General features: G+C 22.1%; 10 protein-coding genes across 10 annotated transcripts in view; 1 reads left to right on the forward strand and 9 right to left on the reverse strand.

Moving 5' to 3' along the window:
- Positions 1-74: 74 nt before the first annotated feature.
- On the reverse strand, positions 75-3026 carry tgrS1 (IPT/TIG domain-containing protein; the record flags this gene model as incomplete). Its single annotated transcript, XM_640451.1, has 1 exon — positions 75-3026. One exon carries the CDS (start codon positions 3024-3026, stop codon positions 75-77), a length of 2952 nt encoding a protein of 983 aa, XP_645543.1.
- Positions 3027-3670: 644 nt separating this feature from the next.
- pitrm1 (peptidase M16 family protein) lies at positions 3671-7034 on the reverse strand (the record flags this gene model as incomplete). The annotated part of the gene is made up of 3 exons (XM_640452.1): positions 3671-5757; positions 5841-6698; positions 6779-7034. 3 exons carry the CDS (start codon positions 7032-7034, stop codon positions 3671-3673), a joined length of 3201 nt encoding a protein of 1066 aa, XP_645544.1.
- Positions 7035-7338: 304 nt separating this feature from the next.
- Positions 7339-7881, reverse strand: DDB_G0271600 (hypothetical protein; the record flags this gene model as incomplete). Its single annotated transcript, XM_640453.1, has 2 exons — positions 7339-7539; positions 7648-7881. The coding sequence occupies 2 exons, from the start codon at positions 7879-7881 to the stop codon at positions 7339-7341; spliced, it is 435 nt and encodes a 144-aa protein (XP_645545.1).
- A 386-nt stretch (positions 7882-8267) lies between these two features.
- DDB_G0271508 (hypothetical protein) lies at positions 8268-8957 on the reverse strand (the record flags this gene model as incomplete). The annotated part of the gene is made up of 1 exon (XM_640454.1): positions 8268-8957. One exon carries the CDS (start codon positions 8955-8957, stop codon positions 8268-8270), a length of 690 nt encoding a protein of 229 aa, XP_645546.1.
- A 775-nt stretch (positions 8958-9732) lies between these two features.
- DDB_G0271602 (hypothetical protein) lies at positions 9733-12086 on the reverse strand (the record flags this gene model as incomplete). Its single annotated transcript, XM_640455.1, has 3 exons — positions 9733-10847; positions 10906-11847; positions 11975-12086. The coding sequence occupies 3 exons, from the start codon at positions 12084-12086 to the stop codon at positions 9733-9735; spliced, it is 2169 nt and encodes a 722-aa protein (XP_645547.1).
- An 897-nt stretch (positions 12087-12983) lies between these two features.
- DDB_G0271510 (hypothetical protein) lies at positions 12984-15362 on the reverse strand (the record flags this gene model as incomplete). The annotated part of the gene is made up of 3 exons (XM_640456.1): positions 12984-14683; positions 14763-15122; positions 15194-15362. The coding sequence occupies 3 exons, from the start codon at positions 15360-15362 to the stop codon at positions 12984-12986; spliced, it is 2229 nt and encodes a 742-aa protein (XP_645548.1).
- A 1410-nt stretch (positions 15363-16772) lies between these two features.
- On the forward strand, positions 16773-17789 carry trmt61 (tRNA-methyltransferase subunit; the record flags this gene model as incomplete). The annotated part of the gene is made up of 2 exons (XM_640457.1): positions 16773-17411; positions 17490-17789. 2 exons carry the CDS (start codon positions 16773-16775, stop codon positions 17787-17789), a joined length of 939 nt encoding a protein of 312 aa, XP_645549.1.
- Positions 17790-17868: 79 nt separating this feature from the next.
- On the reverse strand, positions 17869-19945 carry rpc5 (RNA polymerase III subunit; the record flags this gene model as incomplete). Its single annotated transcript, XM_640458.1, has 2 exons — positions 17869-18054; positions 18158-19945. 2 exons carry the CDS (start codon positions 19943-19945, stop codon positions 17869-17871), a joined length of 1974 nt encoding a protein of 657 aa, XP_645550.1.
- An 832-nt stretch (positions 19946-20777) lies between these two features.
- DDB_G0295819 (hypothetical protein) lies at positions 20778-22205 on the reverse strand (the record flags this gene model as incomplete). Its single annotated transcript, XM_002649147.1, has 1 exon — positions 20778-22205. One exon carries the CDS (start codon positions 22203-22205, stop codon positions 20778-20780), a length of 1428 nt encoding a protein of 475 aa, XP_002649193.1.
- Positions 22206-22806: 601 nt separating this feature from the next.
- DDB_G0271606 (hypothetical protein) overlaps positions 22807-24442 on the reverse strand; it is a gene marked incomplete at both ends in the record, with an annotated part of 3639 nt that continues 2003 nt past the window's right edge. The window contains one exon of the mRNA XM_640460.1: positions 22807-24442. This exon is cut by the window's right edge and continues 2003 nt beyond it. Within this exon, the coding sequence (XP_645552.1) occupies positions 22807-24442 (1636 nt within the window).

Consider the following 24442-nt stretch of genomic DNA (forward strand, 5'->3'; position numbering starts at 1 on the left):
CAAAAAAAAAGAAAAAAAAAATAATGTAATATAAAAATATTAAAAAAAAAAAAAAATCCATCTTATTGATGTTTTTATTGAATTAAATAAAAGAGAATTGAAATAATAGTAATTAATATGAATAATGATGATGATGATGATGATGATGATAGTTTTGAGCTATCACTATTATTTTTATTATTATTATCATCATTTCCTTTATACACATCAATATCAACATCAAATTCAATTAATTTACTATTGAATATCATTTTTAAACCTATTGAATCTTGATCAATTATTGCTTTTGAAGTACATAGATAAAAACCAGTACCGTTAGAAATATTAATTTTATTTGTACTTTCCAAGTTAGCAATACATTGTAATTTACATTTAATAGCTCTTCGAGAACCATTTGGAAGAACTATACTTGCATCCATTGAATCAGTGAAACCAATACCACTAAGTTTAATTGAAAATCCATCTTTATCATTTTTAACTTGGTTGATTTTTGTGACATTTGGATCTGAATGATTTAAAATTACATTTGAAAGTACTAAATTTGGACCAATATAAACTGATACATTAAATGGAGTATATGAAATTTGAGGTGATGAAACTAATAAAACGTCATCAGTTGAATTTGCTAATTTTCTAGTTTCTTTATTATTAACTAATACCTTAACTTTATTTTCATTTAGTTTTGTTATGAATCTATTACCAGAAATTAAAAGTATACCATTACAATCATTATTAATTACTTTTTTAACTATTGGTGGTAGGGTTGAATTAAATCCTGAAAGCAAATTATTTTCATCGACAACCATTTCAATTGGACCATTATTAAATGAATCATTATTTCTAATTTGAAATTGATTATTATTTAATAATTGAATTTTTGAAGTGATATTAACATCATTATAATATACTTGAATCACTTTTTCAGAATTACCAAAATTATTACCATTGATTGTAATCATATCTTTTTTAGCTGAAATTGTTAAAAAATTAATAATTGGTTGTGCATATGAAAATTGATTATTTAATACAAGTGAATTATAATTTAATATATAATCTTTATTAATACCAGTACCAGATGGCATTTGACAAGTTGTTATATATTTATTTTTTGATGATACCGGAATTGAACATTGAATTGATTTTCTGGAACTATTAATAAATATATTTGGAATAATTTGTTCATTGAATGGATAAGTAATATAGTAAATTCCAATTTCTAATTTACCATTTTCAGTTGTTGGATTACTAATTGAATTAATTTTTAATGATGGTAATGTAGACATTGAAATTGGTATTGAATTACTTAAAATATTATTACGGTTTATTGTGATATTAAATAATTTAAATTTTAATAATGGTAATTCAAATGTTAAACTTTTTTCATCATTTGAAACTTCAAACTTATCAATTAAAATCTTTTCATCTATACCAATACCAGTGATTTCAATAATTGAATCATTTGATCCTCTACCAATATTAGTACCATTTAATAATACTATACTACCATTTAATAAAATTGCATTATTTAATGATGGTACATTATATGTAAATGTATTATTATTACTAACAGAATCACAACCATCAAATGTAATAATAATTGGTAAATTTGAACCACCTTGATTTGCAGGACCCAATATACATTGAATTTCAGTTTGATTTGAGGTAATGTTTTTACAAAATAAATCACCAATTTTAACAGTTGGCATAGATGAATATAAAAATGAACCTTTAATTGTAACAATACCACCATCATAATATGTAATTGAATTTACTGAAGTGATAGATGGAGGATAAAAACAATAAATAAAATTCTTTTCCATTGAAACATCATTTACTTTAATATTAATTGACATTTGACCTGATTCAACTCTTCTATAATTACTAACAATAATTTGTGTATGATCTCTATTAATTATGAAATTATTTTGTTTAACACCATCAAAATAGATTTCTTGAACTTTAAAAGCATTAAGATAGAAATTATAACCATCTATGAATACATCTGAATATTTTTGATTATAACTGACCATTGTAATTATTGGTGGTGCATATGAAAAATTTTGATAATATAAATAGTTAAAAGTAATTAATTTTGATGAACCAGAACCTGCTGGAAAACTTACTGTGAGATTACTAACATCAAATAAGGGATCATCGAAATTACCTTTAATAATTGCATATGAAAATAGAGAAGGTTGTGGAGGAGCTGTTACTCTAATATAGTTCATTATATTCGGTTTTGGATCACTTACATAATCTTCATATAGAAATCTTAAATAACTACCAGTGATAATAATCTCATCACCTTGTGTTGAAGGGAGTTTATTAAATTTAAATATTGGTTTTGGAGTTAATTTTGATCCAATATAGAAATTATTACAATCTTCCCAAGGTATTGAAAAATGTCTGACACATACTCTGCTTGATGAGCTACCCCATAATCTATTAATTGGTTGTTCAGATTTGAATACACAGTATCTAGTTTGATTAATAATTGTATCACAATCGAAATAATTATTTGAATAGTTTGATATTGGTTTATCATTATTGTACATAATAAATCTTGTAAAATAACATTCTTCACTAGTAGTATCAAAAGTATAAACTAAAGAAGTTTCATTATAAATTATATCTTTTACTGGTCCAATTCTAAGTTTTTTATCATTTGGAGGTAAAACAGATGGTGATCCAGTCATTGAAAGATTTTTAACTAATGTATCATTAATAAGCTTAAATGTAACAGTAAATTTTTGATTTACCAATGATGGTGGTAATTTAAAAGTCATTTTCATCTCGTTGATTGATCCTTTAAATTCACTGATTTTATAAAATTGTCCATTACTATCATTTAATTCAATAATTGTTTTGTTTTCATTTCCAAGATCAAAACCATGTATTTCAACAATACCATTTGGTAAATAAAATCCAGTGTCCAATTGAAGTCCTGAAATTATTGTAAAATGATTAAAAAAAGATAAAGAAATTAAAAATAATAAAATAATTTTATATTTAGTTTTAGAAAACATTGTTTTTTAAATAATTTATATATAAAATTGAAAAATTATATTTTTAAAAAATTGAAAATATAATGAAAAAAAATAATTTATATGTAGTAAAATTATAAAAAAAAAAAAATATATTTTATAATAATAATTTTTAACTTTTGTTTATTATTTTTTATTTTTAGATTTTGTTTACACCCACTCTGTGTTTTAAAAGTGACATTTTCATTTTTTTTTACGTGTGAAAAATACGGGGTGTTGTTTAAAATAATTATAGTTTGACAATTCATTTTTTTATTTTTACATTATTTTTTTAATCTGAAAAAAAACCCAAATATTAAAAAAGCTATATCTTTATATCATTTTCAAAAAATAATAATAAAAAAAAAAAAAAAAAAAAAAAAAAAAAAAATTGTTTATTGACGAAATTTTGGGTTAAAAAAAAAAAAAAAAAAAAAAAAATCAACCTCTAATTTATTTGTTACATTAACTTCGATCAGACATTATAAAATTAATTTAAATAATCCTTATTTTTTAATAACAGATTTACCCAAAAATCGTATAGTACAAGTTAAAAAATTAATTCAAATAAATAAAATATCCACTACATATGTGGAAAGTCTGACTTTTTATTTTTTTTTTTTTTATTTTTTATTTTTTTTATTTTTTTAAACATTAATATTATTCCAAGTAAATTTATTTAATTCTTGATTATCTTTTGAACCTAAAACTGTTGTATAATTATTTTGATTATTGAATAAATATTTTGTAGCGATTTCTTCTAATTTTGGTTTAGTTATTGATAATAAATTATTTCTTCTAGTTTGTTTCATTTCATTTGTGATATCTCTCATCCATTCACCAACACCTTTATTTGAAGGTGATTCAGGTGAATCGAAATCTGAAAATATTGAAAGTTGAGCATTTTCAATATTTTCTAAAGTGATTTTATTATTTAATGACCATTGAATTGATTGATCAAAAGCGTCTAAAGTTTTAATTAAATTTGGATCTCTATAAGAGTAGAATGAGATGACGCCACTATCAACACTTGAACCACCACCATAGGCACCACCCTTCTCTCTAATCTCTTTATGAAGGAATTCTGATAAAACTTTAGTTAAAATTTGAATTGGTGCTGAATCAACATGAGTATATGGTACAGCTTGATAAGTCTTTGAAATATAATTAACAGTTGCTGGAATTGGGAAAAAGTTTAATCTACTACTATTTGTAATTTCTTCATTAGCATTATCTAATGAATTTACAATTATTGGTGTATTTTTATTTGAAAATGGTTTTAAAAAGTTTGATAAATTATTTTCAAGATTTGAAATATTCTCTTTTTCAGTGGTAATTAAACATTTCATTAAGGAACGATCAAGAATGAATTCATTTATTGCTAAAAGTTTATTAATTAATGAATTGATATCATTTGAGGAGACTATTTCATTGATTAATCTAACTTGTGATAAACCACTCCATTGCTCAGATAATTGAGCAGCTCTAGAGAATTTTGAAGAACTTAATATCTTTGCATATGATAAACCACTTGATGGAATACCTTCAATTACTGAAGCTTGTTTTTGATTTAATAAATTCTTTAAAAGGTCTGGATTATTCCATTTATTCTCTAATAGAATCTTTTGTAATAATGAAAACATTTTCAAAAGATTATTATTCAATGCTGCACCTTTAATATAAATTCTCTCTTGAGTATAATCCAAATCACTATGACCCATAGTAATCAATGGTGAAACACTGAATTTACCAATATGTAAATTAATTTCAGTATCCAATTGTTTATGATCAAATTCTGCAGCACCCATTTCATCAATTAATGAACAGAATATTGGTACGTATGGTTTCAATTTTGGATCCATTGAGGAGATATCAATTGTACTTCTAAAATAACTAATACCATTTGTTGGTAAATCTAAAATACGTAATGGTACACCGTCACCATTGGTCATTGATAATTTTGTATCGATATGGTCTATTTTAGATTGCTGTTTTTCAATATCACATATATTAATCTTTGGTAATACTGAAACATCTTGAATTTGATTTTGTCTAAATTGTAAATCTTTTGCAACTTCTATAATCTCTTTAGTTTGTTCTGGTGTTAATTCTGATTTAATTCTTTCCAATTTCTGCAATTCCTTTTCTTGTTCCTCTTTTTGAAGATTTTCGTCATTCTCCATTGTGATGTAAAGTCTATGAGGATTGTTTAAAAGTTCTTTAATTTTAGTTTCAAAGAAACCACCTTTTTCAAGCTCCTTTCTGAGTTTAGCAATTGCCTCATTTAAAAACAATGGATCTACAGGGTCACCACCGTGAATCCAATTCGATGATAATGAACCAACAAGTTTTAAACCAAATGAAGCTGAAACATCCTTTTGAGCAAATTCATATTGATGTAAAATCGATTCAATCACATCTGAAGCGAACCCATCACGTGATGATTTCTCCAATGTCTCTATGATTACTTTTTCAACTTTTTCTAAATCCTCTTTTTTAATACCAATACCACCAACACTAAAACTTGATTCTAATAAACCATCATCGAAACCTGTATTTGGTGAATAATCTAAAACTAATCCACTCTCTAATAATGCTTGATACATTGGTGTATTTGATCCTCTTAATAATAAATTTGATAACATATGTAATGATAATGATTCAAATAAATCTTTATTCTCTTTATGTAAAATTGAAATTGAAAATTTAAATTTCTTTTCAGGATTAACATCCACTTTGATAAAGGTAAAAAAAAAAAAAAAATATTAATAAATATTAATAAATATATTTATATATATATATATATATATAACTTACTTGCTGATGGTGGACATTTTAAATAAATTCTTTTAGATTCTGACCAACGTTTAACTTTATTAACAGTTGTATTAATATTATTTGAATTATTTTTAAATTTTGATAATGAATTATCATTTATAAATTTTAAATGATTAATTGGATTTAAATCACCATAGGAAAAGAAATAAGAATTTGAAGGATGATAATGATTTGAATGAAAATCTTTTAATTGTTGGTAAGTTAATGATGGGATATCGTTTGGTTCGCCACCACTATTGTGGGAATAGGTGGTGCCAGGATAAAGATGTTGTTGTGAGATTTCGGCATAGAATGACGATGGGTCCGATAGGGCACCTTTCATCTCATTGAATACGATTCCTTTGAATTTCAATGGCGATTGTGGGTTCTCCATTTGCTCGAATTCCAATCTGTGTCCTTCTTGACGGAAATCTTGTTCACTCAAGTTTGGGAAAAATGTAGCATCTAAATAAACTGATAATAAATTATAATAGTCTTTTGGATCCTGTGTGCCGAATGGGTAGGATGTGTGGTCTGGTGCTGTCCATGCATTCATATAGGTGTTTAACGAACGTTTTAGCATATTGAAGAATGGGTCCCTAACAGGGTATTTCTTGCTACCACATAATGTAGTGTGCTCTAAAATATGTGCTACACCTGTTGAATCTTTTGGTATGGTTTTAAATGTCACACTAAAAACATTATTTGTATCTTCACAATCTATATGTAAATATTTTGCACCTGTTTCTATATGTTCAAATTGATATGTTTTAAATTGTCTCTCTGGTACTTCTCTAATTTTTATAACTTTAAATCCATGAATTTCATCACCAATTTTTAAATTTAATTTATTTCTATCTGAAAAAAAAAATATATATTATTAATATATATTTTTTTTTTTTTTTTTTTTTTTTTTTTTTTTTTTTTTTTTTTTTCACCTTTTCCTCTTTTTATATCTTTAAAAATATCTTGATTGTCAAAAACATAGGTTTGATTTGGTTTTAATGTTGTATTGGTTTGAGGTGAAGAAATAAAAGATCTTTTATCTAAATTATTATTATTATTATTATTAAATAATGATGATGAAGATGAAGATGATGATGATGATACTTTTAAACCATGTGATGTCACTCTATTATTAATTGAATTTACACATGGTTTAATTGTTTTTATATTTTTACACAATCTTATCATTTTTATTGATAATAATGAAATAAAATAAATAAAAAAAAAAAAAAAAAATTAAAAATTAAAAATTAAAACCTAAAATTTGAAAAAAAAAATAAAAATAAAAAAAAAAATGAAAATAAAATAAAAATGAAAATAAAAAAAAATGAAAAAACGAAAAACGAAAAAGGAATAAAATTTCTTTCTTTTTTTTTTTTTTTATAAACAAATATTTAAATATTTATAAAAAAAAAAAGAATTAAAAAAAGAAATAAAAAAAAAAAAAAAAAGATAAATTTATTGAGAGTTTATTAATTTTTTTTAACTTTTTTTAATCAGCATATTTTAAAGTTATATTTTTTGGAATTTGGAAAGGAATAATTGTTTGTTTTATTTTTCTTTGAATTATAATTTCAGATACATATTTAGGAATTGAATCAATAGTTAATTGTTGTTTTATATCACATATTTCTAAGGTTTTGACACCTTCTGGTATTATACCGCAGGTTAATTTATTGGTTGAAATCCCATTCTAAATAAAATAAAACAATCTTACAAGTTTTGGAAATTGAATGAAAGGTAAATTCTTGTTTTTATATCACATTAAAAACAAAAAATACAACACCTTCTGGTAATATACCCTGCAGGTTTTTTTTTGATTGAATCCATTTAATAAATAAACAGCCTTTACAGAGTTGGGAATTGAATCAATAGTTAAATCTTGTTTTATATCACCTAAAAATAAGTTCTGAACACCTTCTGGTAATATACCTTCAGATAATTTTTCTTTGAATCCATCTAAAAGCATTACATGACGAGGTATACTTTTTAAACTATTTATTCCTTTACAATTATTTTCTAAATGCAATACCATTTCTATAATTGTTATAATTTTTTAGAAATGAATGATTCTCTGAATAAATGTAATATTTTCTTGAAAAAACTAAATAATATATATATATATAAGTTAGCATTTTACAAAGTTATTAAATTAATTGATCGATATGATTATACATACATTTTATAATTAAATCATTTTCCTCCAATTCTATTATAAAATTGCGTTGGGAAATAACTTTATTCAATCTAACACTAGAATTATTATTTAAAAAATCAATAATATTATTATTACTATTATTATTATTTAATGAATAAATTAGTTTTAAATTATCTTTTATATTATTAATTATATGATTATGGAAATCAATGGTCTGATTGTTGTATTCTTTTAACATATTTATAATATCAATACTATTATTATTAATTATTTAATAATGTCAACGATTGGTGATATTTAATAATTATTTCAAATGTATTTCCATCTATTGAATAATTTTTAAAATCATTTTTCTTTTTGATAAAATCATTTATTTTATCAATAATTGTATTATTATTATTATTATTATTATTATTATTATTATTATTATTATTATTATTATTATTATTATTATTATTATTATTATTGTTATTATTAATTATTGGTGATAGTATTTCAATATCATTATTTAATGATGAATTTAAAGTTTCATTTATTAATTGATTATTTTCAAATGTTGGTGTTAATTGTTTTTTAATATCTAATTCGATTTTTGAGAGTATATCATGAATTTTTTTAAATTCTTTTGTTACTAAATCATTATTATTGTTATATTGTAATTGAATTTTATTGAAGGTTTTATTTGATTCATTTAAAATAAATTGATCATTCCCTATTCTATCAATTATTTTTGGATATATATTATCTTTAAAATTATTCATTAATAAATTAATTTCTTTTGTTGATGATCCATCGATTTGATTGAATTTATGACCATGATGTTTATTATTTATTGAAATACATTCAATACAACATGGAATAAAATTACAATCTAAACATAAAACCATTAAATCCTTTTTTGTATGTATTATACATTTAGTATTATTAAAATTTTCACTCTCTTTTGATATCATTTTGTGTTGTAACTGCTTTGGTTGTAAATCAAAAATAAATAAAAAAAAAAAAAAAAAAAAAAAAATTCTCTTTATTTTTTAAAAATTTTGAGATTTAACAAGATTTCAAATTTGGTTTTTTTTTTTTTATTTATTCTTTTTTTTTTTTTTTTATTTTATTTCCAACAACATTTACTATTTATAAAAAAAAAAAAATAAAAAATAAAAAAAAAAAAAAAGAAATAAAATAAAAAAAAAAAATTTTAAAGAAAGAAAGAAAAAAAAAAAGTTGGTAATAAGTCCCAAAATTACCATAATAATTTCAGCCAGTTATTAGGCTGTATGGCTGCTGAAAATTACCATATTAATTTTGGCATGTGACAAATAAGATAAAAAAAAAGTATTAGAAAATTATAAATTGAAACAAATACAAAATAAAATGAAATCATTTAACAAAAAGAAATAAAAAAAAAAAAAGTTAAAAAAAAAAAAACAAGTATTAGAAACAAATGATAAAAATTTAAAACAAAATCAAATGAAAAAAAAAAAAAAAATAAGTGTTATTGTCATTTAGATGCCAAGGAAATTAAAAATCTTAATTAAAAATCGAATACCAAAATTTATTTTTAAACAAAATTTTATTAATAATTTATTAACTGAATGGTTAATTCTAATGTTGAGTAATATTTATTATTAAAAATGAAAAAATGAAAAAGGAATTTCATTTAATTTGAATTATGTGAAAAGGATTTAGAATAAATTTATTTATTGAGAGTTTATTAATTTTTTATACTTTTTAATTATCTAAATATTTCAAAGTTATATTTTTTGGAATTTGAAATGGAATAATTGTTTGTTTTTGTTTCATTGGAATTATAATTTCACATACTGATTTAGGAATTGAATCAATAGTTAATTGTTTTATATCACATATTTCTAAGATTTTGACACCTTCTGGTATTATACCGGCGGTTAATTTTTGGTTGAATCCATCTAATAAATTAACATACTTTACAGATTTAGGAATTGAATCAATAGTTAGCTCTTGTTTTATGTCACCTAAAAACAAATTTTCCACACCTTCTGGTAATATACCTGCAGTTAATTTATGCTTGAATCCATCTAATAAATAAACAGACTTTACAGATTTAGGAATCGAATCAATAGTTAAATCTTGTTTTATATCATATAAAGACAAATCTTCAATACCTTCTGGCAATATACCTGCAGTTAATTTTTGCTTGAATCCATCTATTAAATGAACAGAATTCACAGATTTAGGAATTGAATCAATAGTTAAATCTAGTTTTATATCACCTAAACTTAAAAAATTAACACCTTCTGGTAATATACCTGCAGTTAATTTTTGGTTGAATCCATCCAATAAATAAACAAACTTTACAGAGCTAGGAATTGAATGAATAGTTAAATCTTGTTTTATATCACCTAAAAACAAAAATACAACACCTTCTGGTAATATACCTGCAGTTAATTTTCGATTGAATCCATTTAATAAATAAACAAACTCTACAGAGTTAGGAATTGAATCAATAGCTAAATCTTGTTTTATATCACCTAATAACAAATTTTTAACACCATCTGGTAATATACCTGCAGTTAATTTTTGATTGAATCCATCTAATAAATAAACAGACTTTACAGAGCTAGGAATAGAATTAATAGTTAATTCTTGTTTTATATCACCTAAAAATAATCTATGAACACCTTCTGGTAATATACCTTCAGATAATTTTTCATTGAACCCATCTAAAAGCATTACATTTAGAGGTATACTTTTTAAACTAGTTATACCTTTACAATTATTTCTAAATGCAATACCATCTTTATCATTGTTATAATTTTTTAGAAATGAGTGATTCTCTGAATAAATGTAATATTTTCTTGAAAGAACTAAATAATATATAAGTAAAGTTATTTAAATAATTAATCGATATGATCATATACATACATTTAAATATTAAATTATTTTCTTCTGATTCTATTATAAAATTACATTTGAAATTTTTGAAAATAACTTTATTAACTCCAATAATAAAATTAATAAAATTAATTTCATAATTATTATTATTATCATTATTTAAAAAGTCAGTAATATTATTATTATTATAGTTATTATTATTATTATTTTTTAATGAATAAATTAGTTTTAAATTTTCTTTTATATTATTAATTAAATGATTATCGAAATCAATGGTCTGATCGTTGTATTCTTTAAACATATTTATAATATCGATACTATTATTATTATTTAATAATGTCAATGATTGTTGATATTTTTTAATAATTTCAAATGTTTTTCCATCTATTGAATAATTTTCAAAATCATTTTTATTTTTGATAAAATCATTTATTTTATCAATAATTGTATTATTATTATTATTATTATTATTATTATTATTATTATTATTATTATTATTATTATTATTATTATTATTATTATTATTATTATTAATATTAATTTGATCATTTTTGAAATCATTATTATCAACGTATATATGATTGTTATCATCAATTGATGGATGAAAAAATGATTGAATTTGAAAAAGAACATCTGCTATTGGTCTTTCTTCAAGTTGTGATTTACCAATTGATAAATTATTATTAATATTATTATTATTATTATTATTATTATTATTATTATTATTATTATTATTAATTATTGTTGATAGTATTTCAATATCATTATTTATTGATGAATTTAAAGTTTCATTTATTAATTGATTATTTTCAAATGTTGTTGTTAATTGTTTTTTAATATCAAAATCAATGATTGAGAGTATATCGTGAATTTTTTTAAATTCTTTTGTTACTAAAACATTATTATTGTTATATTGTAACTGAATTTTGTTATAAGTTTTATTTGATTCATTTAAAATAACTTCATTATTGCCTATTCTATCAATTATTTTGAAAATATATTTCTTTAAAATTATTCATAAATAAAATAATCTCTTTTGGTGGAGAATCATCGATTTGTTTGAATTTATGACCATGATGTTTATTATTTATTGAAATACATTCAATACAACATGGAATAAAGTTACAATCTAAACATAAAAGTATTAAATCCTTTTTTGTATGTATTATACATTTAGTATTTTTAAAATTATCATTCTCTTTTGATATCATTTTGTGTTGTAACTGCTTAAAAAAAAAAAAAAAAAAAAAAATCAAAAAAAAAAAAAAAAAAAAAAAAAAAAAAAAAAAATTCATAATCTTTTAAAAATTTTGAGATTTAACAAGATTTAGATTTGGTTTTTTTTTTTTTTTATTTCTTTTTATTTATTTATTTTTTTCCAATAACAATTTTTTTTTGCAAAAAACAAAAACAAATAATAAAAAGAAAGAAATTAAAAAAAAAAAAAAAAAAAAAATAAATAATAAAAAGAAAAAAAAAAAGTTTTGGAAAATTAATTGGAAAACACTAAATTTCATTTAATTTGGATTATATAAAAAGGATATAGAATAAAATTTTTTATTGATGGTTAATTAATTTTTTTATCTTTTAATCTAAACATTTTAAAGTAATATTTTTTGGAATTTGGAAAGGAATAATTGTTTGTTTTAGTTTTCTTTGTTCACATACAGATTTTGGAATTGAATCAATTTTTAATTTTTGTTTTATATCACATATTTCTAAGATTTAAACACCTTCTGGAATTATGCCTTTAGTTAATTTTTGGTTGAATCCATCTTATAAATTAAAATACTTTACAGATTTTGGAATATAATCAATAGTTAAATCTTGTTTAATGTCACCTAAAAATTCAGAATTTTGTGACGACAACAAGGTTTGAGATTTAACAAGATTTAACTTTGATGTGTTTTTTTTTTTTAAATGAATATTATTTTATATATTAAATTCAAATTATAATAATTTTCTTTTTATTTTAAGTTTATTATTCGTTTATTTATTTATTTTTTTTTAAATTAATTAATTTTGTGGTTTATTTATTTATTTATTTTTTTTTTTTTTTTTTTTTTTTTTTTTTTTTTTCTTTTTTTGACTTTTTTTTTTTAAATTAATTAATTTTGTGGTTTATTATAACAAATATGTTGCCATAAAATTTGATCAGGTAAAGGAGAACGAGTATTATTTAAATGTTGTTGCTCATTACGGAAAACTATATTGAAACGATGTAAACGTTCATGTTCAATATGACGAGTATTGTATTCTCTACAAATCCATTTTCCAAGACCCATTCTAATTGTTTCAAAACTTCCACCACTATTTAAATTTTCATAAACTTTAAACCAACGATGATTACCGATACAGTCAGGATAAGGATTTGGTTTTTCACGTGTATAAGGCTCGACATTTGGTATCCAAGTGAATAAACCTTGATTATTCCAAAGTTCAACAAGAGTTCCATCATCAAGCTCACCTTCAAAAGTGTACCACCAATGTTGTGCTGGTGGTCTTGGTGAAAACATTGACCACATTTGATCCATTCTAGTCATAAATACTAACCAATTGATAGATTGTGGTAATGTCACTGGTATACCACAATTCACATTATTACAATTCCAACCCAATGCAAATATTATACCCATAACCGCACAAACATTAAATAATAAACCTTTAAACATTCTTTTAACTCTTTTATTTCTAATTAATTTACGTTGATAATTACAATTAATTTCATTTTCTTCTTCACTTTTTAATAATGCATATTCATTATTATTTTCTTCACTATTATTATTGTTATTATTATTATTATTATCGATGATATCTTCATTACTACTATCTAGTAGAGTACCATTTAAAAGTTCATTACGTTTTTGTAATAGTTGTTGTTGTTTTTGATTTTGAATTTGTTGAATTTGAGTTTGTTGTTCTTTAGTTAATGATTTTGGCTTTAGTACTAGGATATCATCAGAAATGAAAACAATGATTCTTTCCATCAACTTCAATACTTTTTTACCATACAATGTCACCAATGGTAATTCTAAAACTGAAACCAATGGCCAAAGTATTGGTGACACTTTACAAACTGATACCATTGCTTTATAACCAGTATATTGATTACCTTTAATATCTCTTGTAATTATCCAATTATTTAATTGTTCATTAATATGATCATTTTGATTTGCACCATCATTTATATCATTACCATTATTAACATTATTATTATTACCAATTAAACCACTTGGTGAAAAGATATTATGTAATCCATTATTAGTTTGAATGAAACAACATTCTTGATCAGAGAAAATTGGAGTTGGTGAAATTTCAACGTCTGGTAATAAGAGAAATGTTGAAACCAATGCTGTTATGTTATACCCATGACGACCATTGTAATAAATTTTGAAATCTGTTCTTTCACGAGTTCTTAAATAGTTGAATAGTTTATCCCAAAACCAAGTTGGATAAATTATCAATGTACCAGTTGCACAAGTTGGACTGAAAATACCTAACCTCATGAAAGCACCGAACCCAATATGTAACATTGTGAACCCAAATGCACCCAATGCTCTAATTTGTGCTGTGAAAACTGGTGAAAAGAATAACACCGATCCAAATCCTTCATAATACAATACAAGTATAGTCATTAACTTTAAAGCATTTGGAAATTCAATAATATAGTCAACTAAAAATGTACGGAAATAGTCTAATTGTAATGCATAATATGATGCAGTATAATCAACTCTCCATTCATCTCCAGTTTTATGTACATATGAAAATACATATAAAAATATAACTTGACAAATTATTGAAAATGTTACTTTTTTTAAAATATATATATACATTAGTAAGATAATAATAATAAATTAATTAATTATTATATTAAATAATTTACTTACCAAAATTAGTTAAAACAAATTTCTTTTTTTCTAATCTTAAAACTGGTCTTTTGAAAGCACTATCAATTGAAAAAACAGAACCTAATGGAAGAAAGATACCAAAGAATGAAATTACTCTTAGATAAACATCACCACCATGACCAACAACATTATTTCTGGCTTGTAATGAAATTACAAAAAGGTAATGTAAAAACATATTAAGTCTTGAACGATACCCAATAGTTAATAAAAAGCAAACTAGTATATTAATTAAAAATAAAATTTGAATACCTTCAATTGATCCAATCATCATATGAAATGAAAACCATGATTTATTCCAAAATACTTCTGAAACTGTTGATCTTGGTAAAATTCCTTCATCTAAAAAAAAAAATTAAAAAATTAATATATATTTTTAAATATTTTATATAGATATGTTATAACATATTTACCAGAATAATGAGCTTTAATATCAGGCCATCTTTCAATTATATCGTACATTCCGATTAAGCCAATGCATACTCTAAAAGCAGCCAAAGCTCTTTTATCAACTCCAAACATTGTTTGGAATTTAGAGACTGGCGTAATTGGTTGCTTTTTGTTTACAACCCCTAATCCCATTTTTAATTCGATTATTTTTGTAAAAGTTTTCTTTTTTTTTTTTGAAAAAAAAAAAAAAATTAAAAGATTAAATATAAATTTATAAATATATATAAATATATATAAATAGATTTTTTTTTTTTTTTTTTTATCTATGGAATTATTGCAGATAAAAAATTATGTGAATAATTATTGTAATAAAATTAGAAAATTAAAAAAAAAATTAAAAAAAACAAAATTATATTATTAAATTTATTTATATTAATTTTTTTTTTTTTTTTTTGAAAAAATGAAATAATTTACAATGGAGAAAAAAAAAATAAAAATAAAAATAAAAATAAAAATAAAAATAAAAATAAAAATGTTATGATTATATAATTGTTTTATATTTTTTATTTATTATTAATTTTTTTTTTTTAATTGGTTTTTTTTTTTTTTTTTTTTTAATATTATTTTTTTTTTTTTTTAAAAATAAATAAAAAAAAAAAAAATGTTTTTGATAGTGGGGGGAAATTCTCACAATGTATAAGTGTATGAGAAAGAATATTATATACCTAATTAAGATAATTAAAACATTGAAATTTCGTTGTAAAATGTCTCTGTGTGTGAGTGTGTGTGAAATTATTTGTTTTTTTTTTTTTTTTTTTTTATAGTATGTGCGCAAAAAAAAAAAGCAATTAAAAAAAAGAAACAATCCTTAAAGTTAAATATATTACATTATTAAAAAAAAAAAAAAAAAAATAAAAAAAAATAAATAAAAAAAAAATTTTAAAAAATTTATAAAAAACAAATTAAATTAAAAAAAGGGGTTGTTTAACTTTGTGATTACAATTTTTTTTTTTTTGTATCATTAATAAATGATAGATCGTTATTGGTGGGGTTTTTATTTTTATTTATTTTTTTTTTTTTTTCAACACACTATTTTTAGGATTAATTAAATTATGAATTTTGAAAGGTCCACTTTTAGAATTATTTACAAAAAAAAATAATTAAAATAATTAAAAAAAAAAAAAAAATAAATAAATAAATAAATAAATAAATAAATAAATAAATAAATATATTTATATTATTGTTATTTGTTTTTCATTTTCTAATTATATCTCTTTTTTTCACAAAAAATAAAAATAATTAAAAATAAATAAATAAAAATAATTAATTTATTTATATATTTATATTATTTGTTTTTCATTTTCTGATTATATCTCTTTTTTTTTCAAAAAAATAAAAAAATGAAAATAAAAAAATAAAAATAAATTAATTTATTTATAAATTTAATCAAAAATAAAAAAAAAAAAAAAAAAAAAAAAAAAAAAATGAAAAAAAATTCGTAATTTGACGAATCAGAAAAAAAAAAAGTAGTTTGTGTGATATTTTTTTATTTTTATTTTTAAATTTTTAGAGAGATATAAATAAATTTAGAAAAAAAACAAAATGTTAAATCCAAATAAAATTATTAAAGAAGGTGACAGAGTTGTTATGTATAATGGAAAAGATAATATGGCAGTATTAACAATGGAATCAAACAATGTATATAATAGTAAATTTGGAAGTTATCGTCACAAGAATATAATTGGTAAAGAGTATGGCTCGAAATTAAGCTCTGATAATGGTAATGGATTTTGTCATGTTATAGCAATGACACCAGAACTTTGGAGTATCACATTAGATCATCGTACACAAATTTTATTCAACCTCGATATCTCTACCATTATCTTCAATTTAGAATTAAAGAATGGTTCAAGAGCAGTCGAAAGTGGTACTGGTAGTGGATCACTCTCAAGTTCAATAGCACGTACAATCGCACCAAAGGGTCATTTATTTACATTTGAATTTCATGAAGAACGTGTTAAATTTGCAAGAAAAGATTTCAAAGATAATGGTTTAGATCAATACATCACAGTCACACATCGTGATGCTTGTGGAAAAGAAGGTTTCCTTCGTCAAGATATAAATAATGATATTGATGCTGTATTTTTAGATTTACCATCACCATGGGATGCTATTGAAAATGCTATAGCTGTTATGCATGATGGTTCAATGTTATGTTCATTTTCACCATGTATTGAACAAGTAAGTAAATAAATATATACATATATCATTAAAAATATATATATAAATACTAATTTTTTTTTTTTTTTTTTTTATTAGGTTCAAAATACATGTTTAAAATTAGCAGATTCTAAATTTCAAGAAATTAAAACTATTGAAGTTTTAATTCGTACATTTGATACAAGATTACAAGAATATGAAGAATTAAATTTAACAAATCCATATATAGATAATAATAATAATAATAATAATAATAATAATATTGAAGAAAATAGAGGTAAATTTGAAATTGGTGGTATTGAAGGATTAAAAAAAGATAAATTATTATCAAAACCATTCACTGAAGCACGTGGTCATACTGGTTATTTAACATTTGCACGTTATTTACCAAATGCTTAAAAATAAAAAATAAAAAAAAATAAAAAAAATAAATAAAAAATAAAAAAAGACACATATATTATTTATTATTTTTTTATTTTTATTTTCCAGCTTTAAATACCCAAACTTTACCTTTAGCTTCAGCTAATTCAGTTAAAATTTGAATGAAAATATTTTGAGGTATTTCAACATAATTTGTATCCATTTTTTCTCTTAATAAATTTATAATATCATCTTTCTTTAAACCACCACTCTTATTAAATGCTTCTAAAATAATATCACGATACTAAAAAAAAAAAAAAAAAAAAATGTATTAGTTTTTTTTTAATAATAATAATAATAATAATAATAATAATAATAATAGTTATTATTAATAAATTAATACTTACTTTATCAACTTTTTGATTACCAGTTGTTTTTAAAACATAACTATAACGAACTATTGTTGCCATTTTCTTTAATTGTTCATCAACCATTTTATCATTAACTTGATTTAATAAATTATTTTCAGTTTTTAAATCTCTTTGTGATGCTATATATTGTTTAATGAGTTCAATTGAACAAACACCTTGTTGTTTAAAGAAATTGTATAAAAGGAAGAGTAATTGATGTTCAACAGTTTTACCTTCACGATAATTACTTGGAATTCTTGGAAATCCAAATATTGAATGTCTATTTGGATTTGTTAATTCTTTAACTTTATCCAAGAGTTCTTTTCTTGAATTTTCGTCTGTGAATTGTTGATTGAATTTATCGACAGTGTAAGGATTACGATCGATGAAATCATCATCTGCTTGTTTCTTTAAAAACCATCTACGTGATTTGTTATCTAAATCTGATATTTTAGATAACAATTCTCTAGCATCTTCAAAAGAGATACCAGTATCTTTGCAAAATTCTTTCTTGTCAATACCATAATCACTATCGAAAAATTGAAGTAAAAGATAGTTTCTACCAATTTCTAAATCAGAGTCTTTAGTGACAAATTCTGACTTTACCACCCATCTACCTCTGATTAACACTGCATAGGTTTCAAGATGTTCAATGATTTGATGATCCATTAAACCACGTTTAACAGCTTGACTAACCAATTGATGGATTTTTGTATATGGTACAACGTGACCATTGGTCATGATGGTTTTAATTTGTAATGCTAATGACATTTTATGTACAGTTTCCAATGAAACAGTCTCGTGAATATAGGCTGCCTTTGATACCCATTCGTCAGGTACACGTGGACATAACATATCGAAATATTGACTTTCATTCAAATCGTACTTTATATCAGTGTAAATATCTTCACATTGAAGTTTTTCAAATTGTTTTATTAATTCACCATCAAATTCATCATCTACTAAATTCACTTTTATCCATTGTTCTTCATTTTCAATTTGTTTTATAATATTTGGTTGTTGATTTGCTGCTGATACCTTTGCACCTGCTTTTTTAAATTGCATTGACGCAATTTTATTTAATGGATCAATTGATTGTCCATTACCACCACCGCCACCACCATTACCACTTTCTTCATCTTGTTCATCATCATCTTTTGTGTCTTGTTTTTTACGTAACTTTTCTTCTTGCCATTTATCATCGAAATAATTGAATTGTGGACGTAATTGAATGATCGATTGTAATGGTGTTAAATGTAATTCATTACTTTTCATTAACCCGATTGCATAGTTTGTACGATGTGATACAGTGGTTGATGATAATGTATATTTGGTGGTTTTAGTTTGTGCATCTGGATTATAATTATCTGAATCTGGATCAATTGATAAATCCATTTCAACTTTTTGTTGCTTTGGTTTAATTCTAAGTTCTTCCAATTTACTCATATCATAAGGTCTCCATGGTTGTCTTAATGGATATTGAAATAAATATAAATAATCTGATAATGATTGTGATAAATAAACTGGTATTTCATGTATAACATAATCTTCTTCTTCTTCCTCTTCTTCAACTCCATTTATTATTACTTTGGTTTTTGGTGGTGGTGGTATTTTCTCTTCTTCATATTCATCTAATTCATCCAATTCAATTGTTGCTTTATCTGTATTTGTATTTGTTGTTGTTGTTGTAGTTGTAGTTGTAGTTGTTGTTTTTTGTGGTGATTTTGTTGTTTCTGTCATATCAATATCTTTTGGTTCATTTATTGTTGTTGACGATGCGTCCATCTTTAATTAAATAATATCCCACAATTTTTACAAAAATGAAAATTAATGAAAATGAAAAAAAAAGTTTTATACGAAATTTTTCGAAAAAAAAAAAAAAAAAAAAAAAAAAAAAAATCCTTTTTTCATTTTTTTTTATTTTTTTATTTTTTATTTTATTTTTTTTTAACAATCATCATTAATTTTATTTTTAATATGGATTTAGTATAGATAAATAGAGAACTCAAAAGTAAACAAAATGATATAAAATATAAAAAAAATGAATTTGATCATTCAAATAGATTAATAAAAAAAAAAAAAAAAAAAAAACTTTTTTTATTCAAATATTTAAAAATCTTTTACTTGGTTATTTTGTTTTTTCCTTTTTAATTTCAAAATTGGCAAATAATGAATGTTTTCTTTTTTATTATTCGATATTTTTTTAAGGTGATGGATTAATTGTTTAAAAAAAAAAATGATTTGAAAATTCTAAAAATTGAGGAGAGTAATTAAAATTAAAAGAATACAAAACAACTGATGTGGTGGAGGTTTAATATTAATTGAGTCATTGGTATGTTCTCCAGTGGTTGTACTTATAGTTCCAATTATGGTTGTGTTGAAGTTGTAGTTGATAGGGACCAGGGTACATACAAATAGCTGCAAGTCTTGACGAACTTCAATTTATTAATCCATCTGAAAAGCATCAAATAAAAAGAGCAAAAATAGAACACAGGAAATCCGATAAATAAATACCTTTTTTTGGTATATTCTCATTATATTATTATATTAAATAATTTAAAAAAAAAAAAAAAAAAAAAAAATTATAAAAAACAGTTTTTATTTTTTTTTTTTTATTCTAAAGATTTAAAAGAGTAATTAAAACTAAAAGAATACATAATAGTAATGGAAGAGAAACAGATTTTTTACTATTAATTGAATTACTGGTGTGCTTTTTTCCACCACCAGTTGTAGATGTAGATGTAGTAAATGGACTTGTTGTAGATGTTGAGGCAGTGGTGGTGGTGGTAGTACTACCAGATGATGGATATATTGAACATATTTGATTTCCATTATACATGATATTACAATCAGAACAAATTGGATATTGATTTAAACTATCACCATTATTATTTGTAAAAATGATTTTTGAATTTACACATATAATTGAACCTCTAGCATTTGGATAATTAATAGAATTTTCATCAAAATATAAATTTGAGTCACTTGCATCAATTACATTACTATTACCATTATTATTATTATTATTAATAATTTTATTTAATTTTAAATTAACATCACCATTTAGTAAATGAATAAATCCATCATTAATATTTGTAAAAGTATTATTTGTAATAGTAACTTCATCTGAATTATAGTTAGCATTAATTAAAAATGAATTTGAAATTTTCATATTATTATATTCTGAATTTTTAATTACTAAACTACCATTTTTATATGTAATTAAAAACTCTTTACCACTATTGATTTTTATTTCATTGAATGTTGATGAATCAATTATTAATGAATTTGTTCCTAAAATATTATTATAAAAATAATTACCCAATGTAATTGTTTTAAAATTTGATGAAATAAAATGAACTTTAAAATTTAAAAAATTAAATAATTGTGAAGTGATATTAATATTTTCAAATTTTGTATTTATAAAATCAATTGAATTAAATCCATTATTTGATGATGAAGATGGTGCGCCATTTAAGTAAATATTAAAATCTTTATAACAATTTGAAATTTGACATGAATCAAATGTAATTTTAGTATAGTCATTATTTGGTGCTGGTGATGAAGTACGATAAACAAGAAAACTGCTATTAAAGTTTATAATATTAATATTTGATAATTTTAAAATTGAGTTATTCAAAGTTGAGTTTAATTTTAAAATTGAGATGAACGTTTTCTCTAAGGTACTGCCATCAATTGTGACTTTATTAGAGCCAATTGTGTATGTGGATATTGTTATATTCCAACCGTAAAATGAAAAACTATTTAAATCACCTCTATATGTTCCATCAACTAATTTTAAAACTAAATTTGAATTTATATTTTCAGGTTGATTTTTAATTTTTGAAAAATAAGCTATTGCTTCTTGAATTGAATTACAAGAATTATTTAAAGAATCTCCACATTCACCATTTGAATTGATTTTATTTGTGTCAACAATTAAATCAAATGTTGGAAAATTTGAATCAGAACTTGAACTTAAATTAATAAAATTAAAAAATAAAATATAAATATAAACAAACAAGAGATAATATTTTTTTAACATTCTTTTTATTTTTTTCTATATTTTTTTTTTTTTTTTTTATATTATTTTTTTTTTTTTTAATTTATATGGTTTTTTTTTGGGTGGTTAATTAGTGGGTTTTTTATTTTTTATATGTAAAAAAGAATTTAAAATCGATTTTATATTGTTTTTTTTTTTTTGATTTAATTATGAAAATAAAAAAAAAAAAATACCACTATCTAAAAATAGATTCAATTTTTGATACTCTGAGGGTGAATTGTTTTTATTTTTATTTTTAAAAAGGTTTCCTAAATGAGGAAATGGGTTTATTTATTTTTATTTTTATTTTTAAATATTTTTCTTTTTTTTTTAAATTAATTATTTTTTAATTTCTGGAAAAATGATAATATATTTTCCTAGGAATTAAATTTATTATAATGATGAAAAGGAAAATAATAATAAAATATCTGATTTATTTTATTTGAATTATTTTTTTAAATTTAAGAATGAAAAAAAAAAAAATGGAAAAAAAAAAAAGGAAAGGAAAGAAAAAAAAAAAGAAAAAAAAATAATTATCTAAAACAAACCAATTTAATGGGTTTTAAACTTTTTTTTTTTTTTTTTTGTATTTTTTTTTTTTTTTTTAATATTGCACTGAAGATCTAACTAAATTATTAGTGTTGTTGATATTAAAATTACCATTGGTATTGTTTAACATGTTAAATTGTTGCATATTAATTTGATTATCGCTTAATTGATTTATAGGTTCTATATTTTGTTGTGGTGGCTGTTGAATTTGTTGTTGCATTTGTTGTTGTTGTTGTTGTTGTTGTTGTTGTTGTTGTTGTTGTTGTAAAAGTTGCTGTTGTAAAAGTTGTTGTTGTAATTGTTGTAAATGTTGTTGTTGCTGTAGTTGCTGAGGATTTTGTTGTTGAGGATTTTGTTGTTGAGGATTTTGTTGTTGTTGTTGTTGTTGTTGAGAATATTGCTGTTGTTGAATATACAATTGTTGTTGATTATTTATATTATTATTTATATTATTATTTGTATTATTATTATTATTATTATTATTATTATTATTATTATTATTATTATTATTATTATTATTATTATTATTATTATTATTATTATTATTATTATTATTATTATTATTATTATTATTATTATTATTTTGGAAAGGGTTTGATACGCCTATAATAGACTTAGTTGGTTGGATATTATTATTATTATTATTATTTACAAAGCTGTTATTATTAATAAAGTTATTATTAATATTATTGTTTACACTATTTCCATCATTGGTTGGTGATGGAACGAATGGTATTGCTTGTTGTTGTTGTGGTGGTGGTTGTTGTGGTTGTAGTTGGTTTATATCATTTTTAACCTCGCTAATCACAATGTTCGTACCATTAGCATTATTACAATTTATATTATTATTATTATTATTGTTATTATTATTATTATTATTTTGATTTTGATTTTGATTTTGAACTTGATTAACCAATGATAATTTATTATCCAATTGATATAAAGGAAAAGTTGGTTGATTCTTTCTATTCGTACAAAGATTAAGTTCATCAGGACTTAATAGGGTTAGATTAAAGAGGATATTTACAATGTGATCTAAAAAGGATTCATAGGTTGAGATTGGAACTACTTTTGCACCAAACAATTTAGAGATAACCAATTGTTCACCACAATTATGTTGAAAGAATAAGTTATTATCTTCAACTATATATAAACTAGTGGCTGAGCCTGTACATTTTAATATTGGTTTTCCAGTGGTTGCATTGATCAATCCAGATGGTGATAAAATCGGTAATGATAATGAAAATGGTGCTAAACCAATACCTTGATAAAATAAATTTCTCTTTATATGTGGTCCTTCACATCTCATCCTTAAAAGTTCATATACTAAAACAATTTGTTGTCTTGTCTCTTTAAGAACTTTACCCCAAATTGGATGATTAAGTAATTCTAATTTCTTATTATAATCTATTGGTTGATTTGGTTGAACTTGATTTGGTTGTTGTCTTTGTTGTTGTTGTTGTTGTTGTTGTTGTTGTTGTTGTTGTTGTTGTTGTTGTTGTAGTTGTTGTTGTTGTTGTTGTTGTTGTTGTTGTTGTTGTTGTTGTTGTTGTTGTTGTTGTTGTTGTTGTTGTTGTAGTTGTTGTAGTTGTAGAATTTGTTGGCTCTGTTGATTTTGTAAGATTTGGTTCGTTTGGTGTTGTTGTTGTTGTTGTTGTTGTGTTATTTGGTTAGGTTGTTGTGGTAATTGT

This window comes from Dictyostelium discoideum (assembly GCF_000004695.1).
Source record: "Dictyostelium discoideum AX4 chromosome 2 chromosome, whole genome shotgun sequence".
In the NCBI taxonomy this organism is placed as follows: Eukaryota; Evosea; class Eumycetozoa; order Dictyosteliales; family Dictyosteliaceae; genus Dictyostelium; species Dictyostelium discoideum.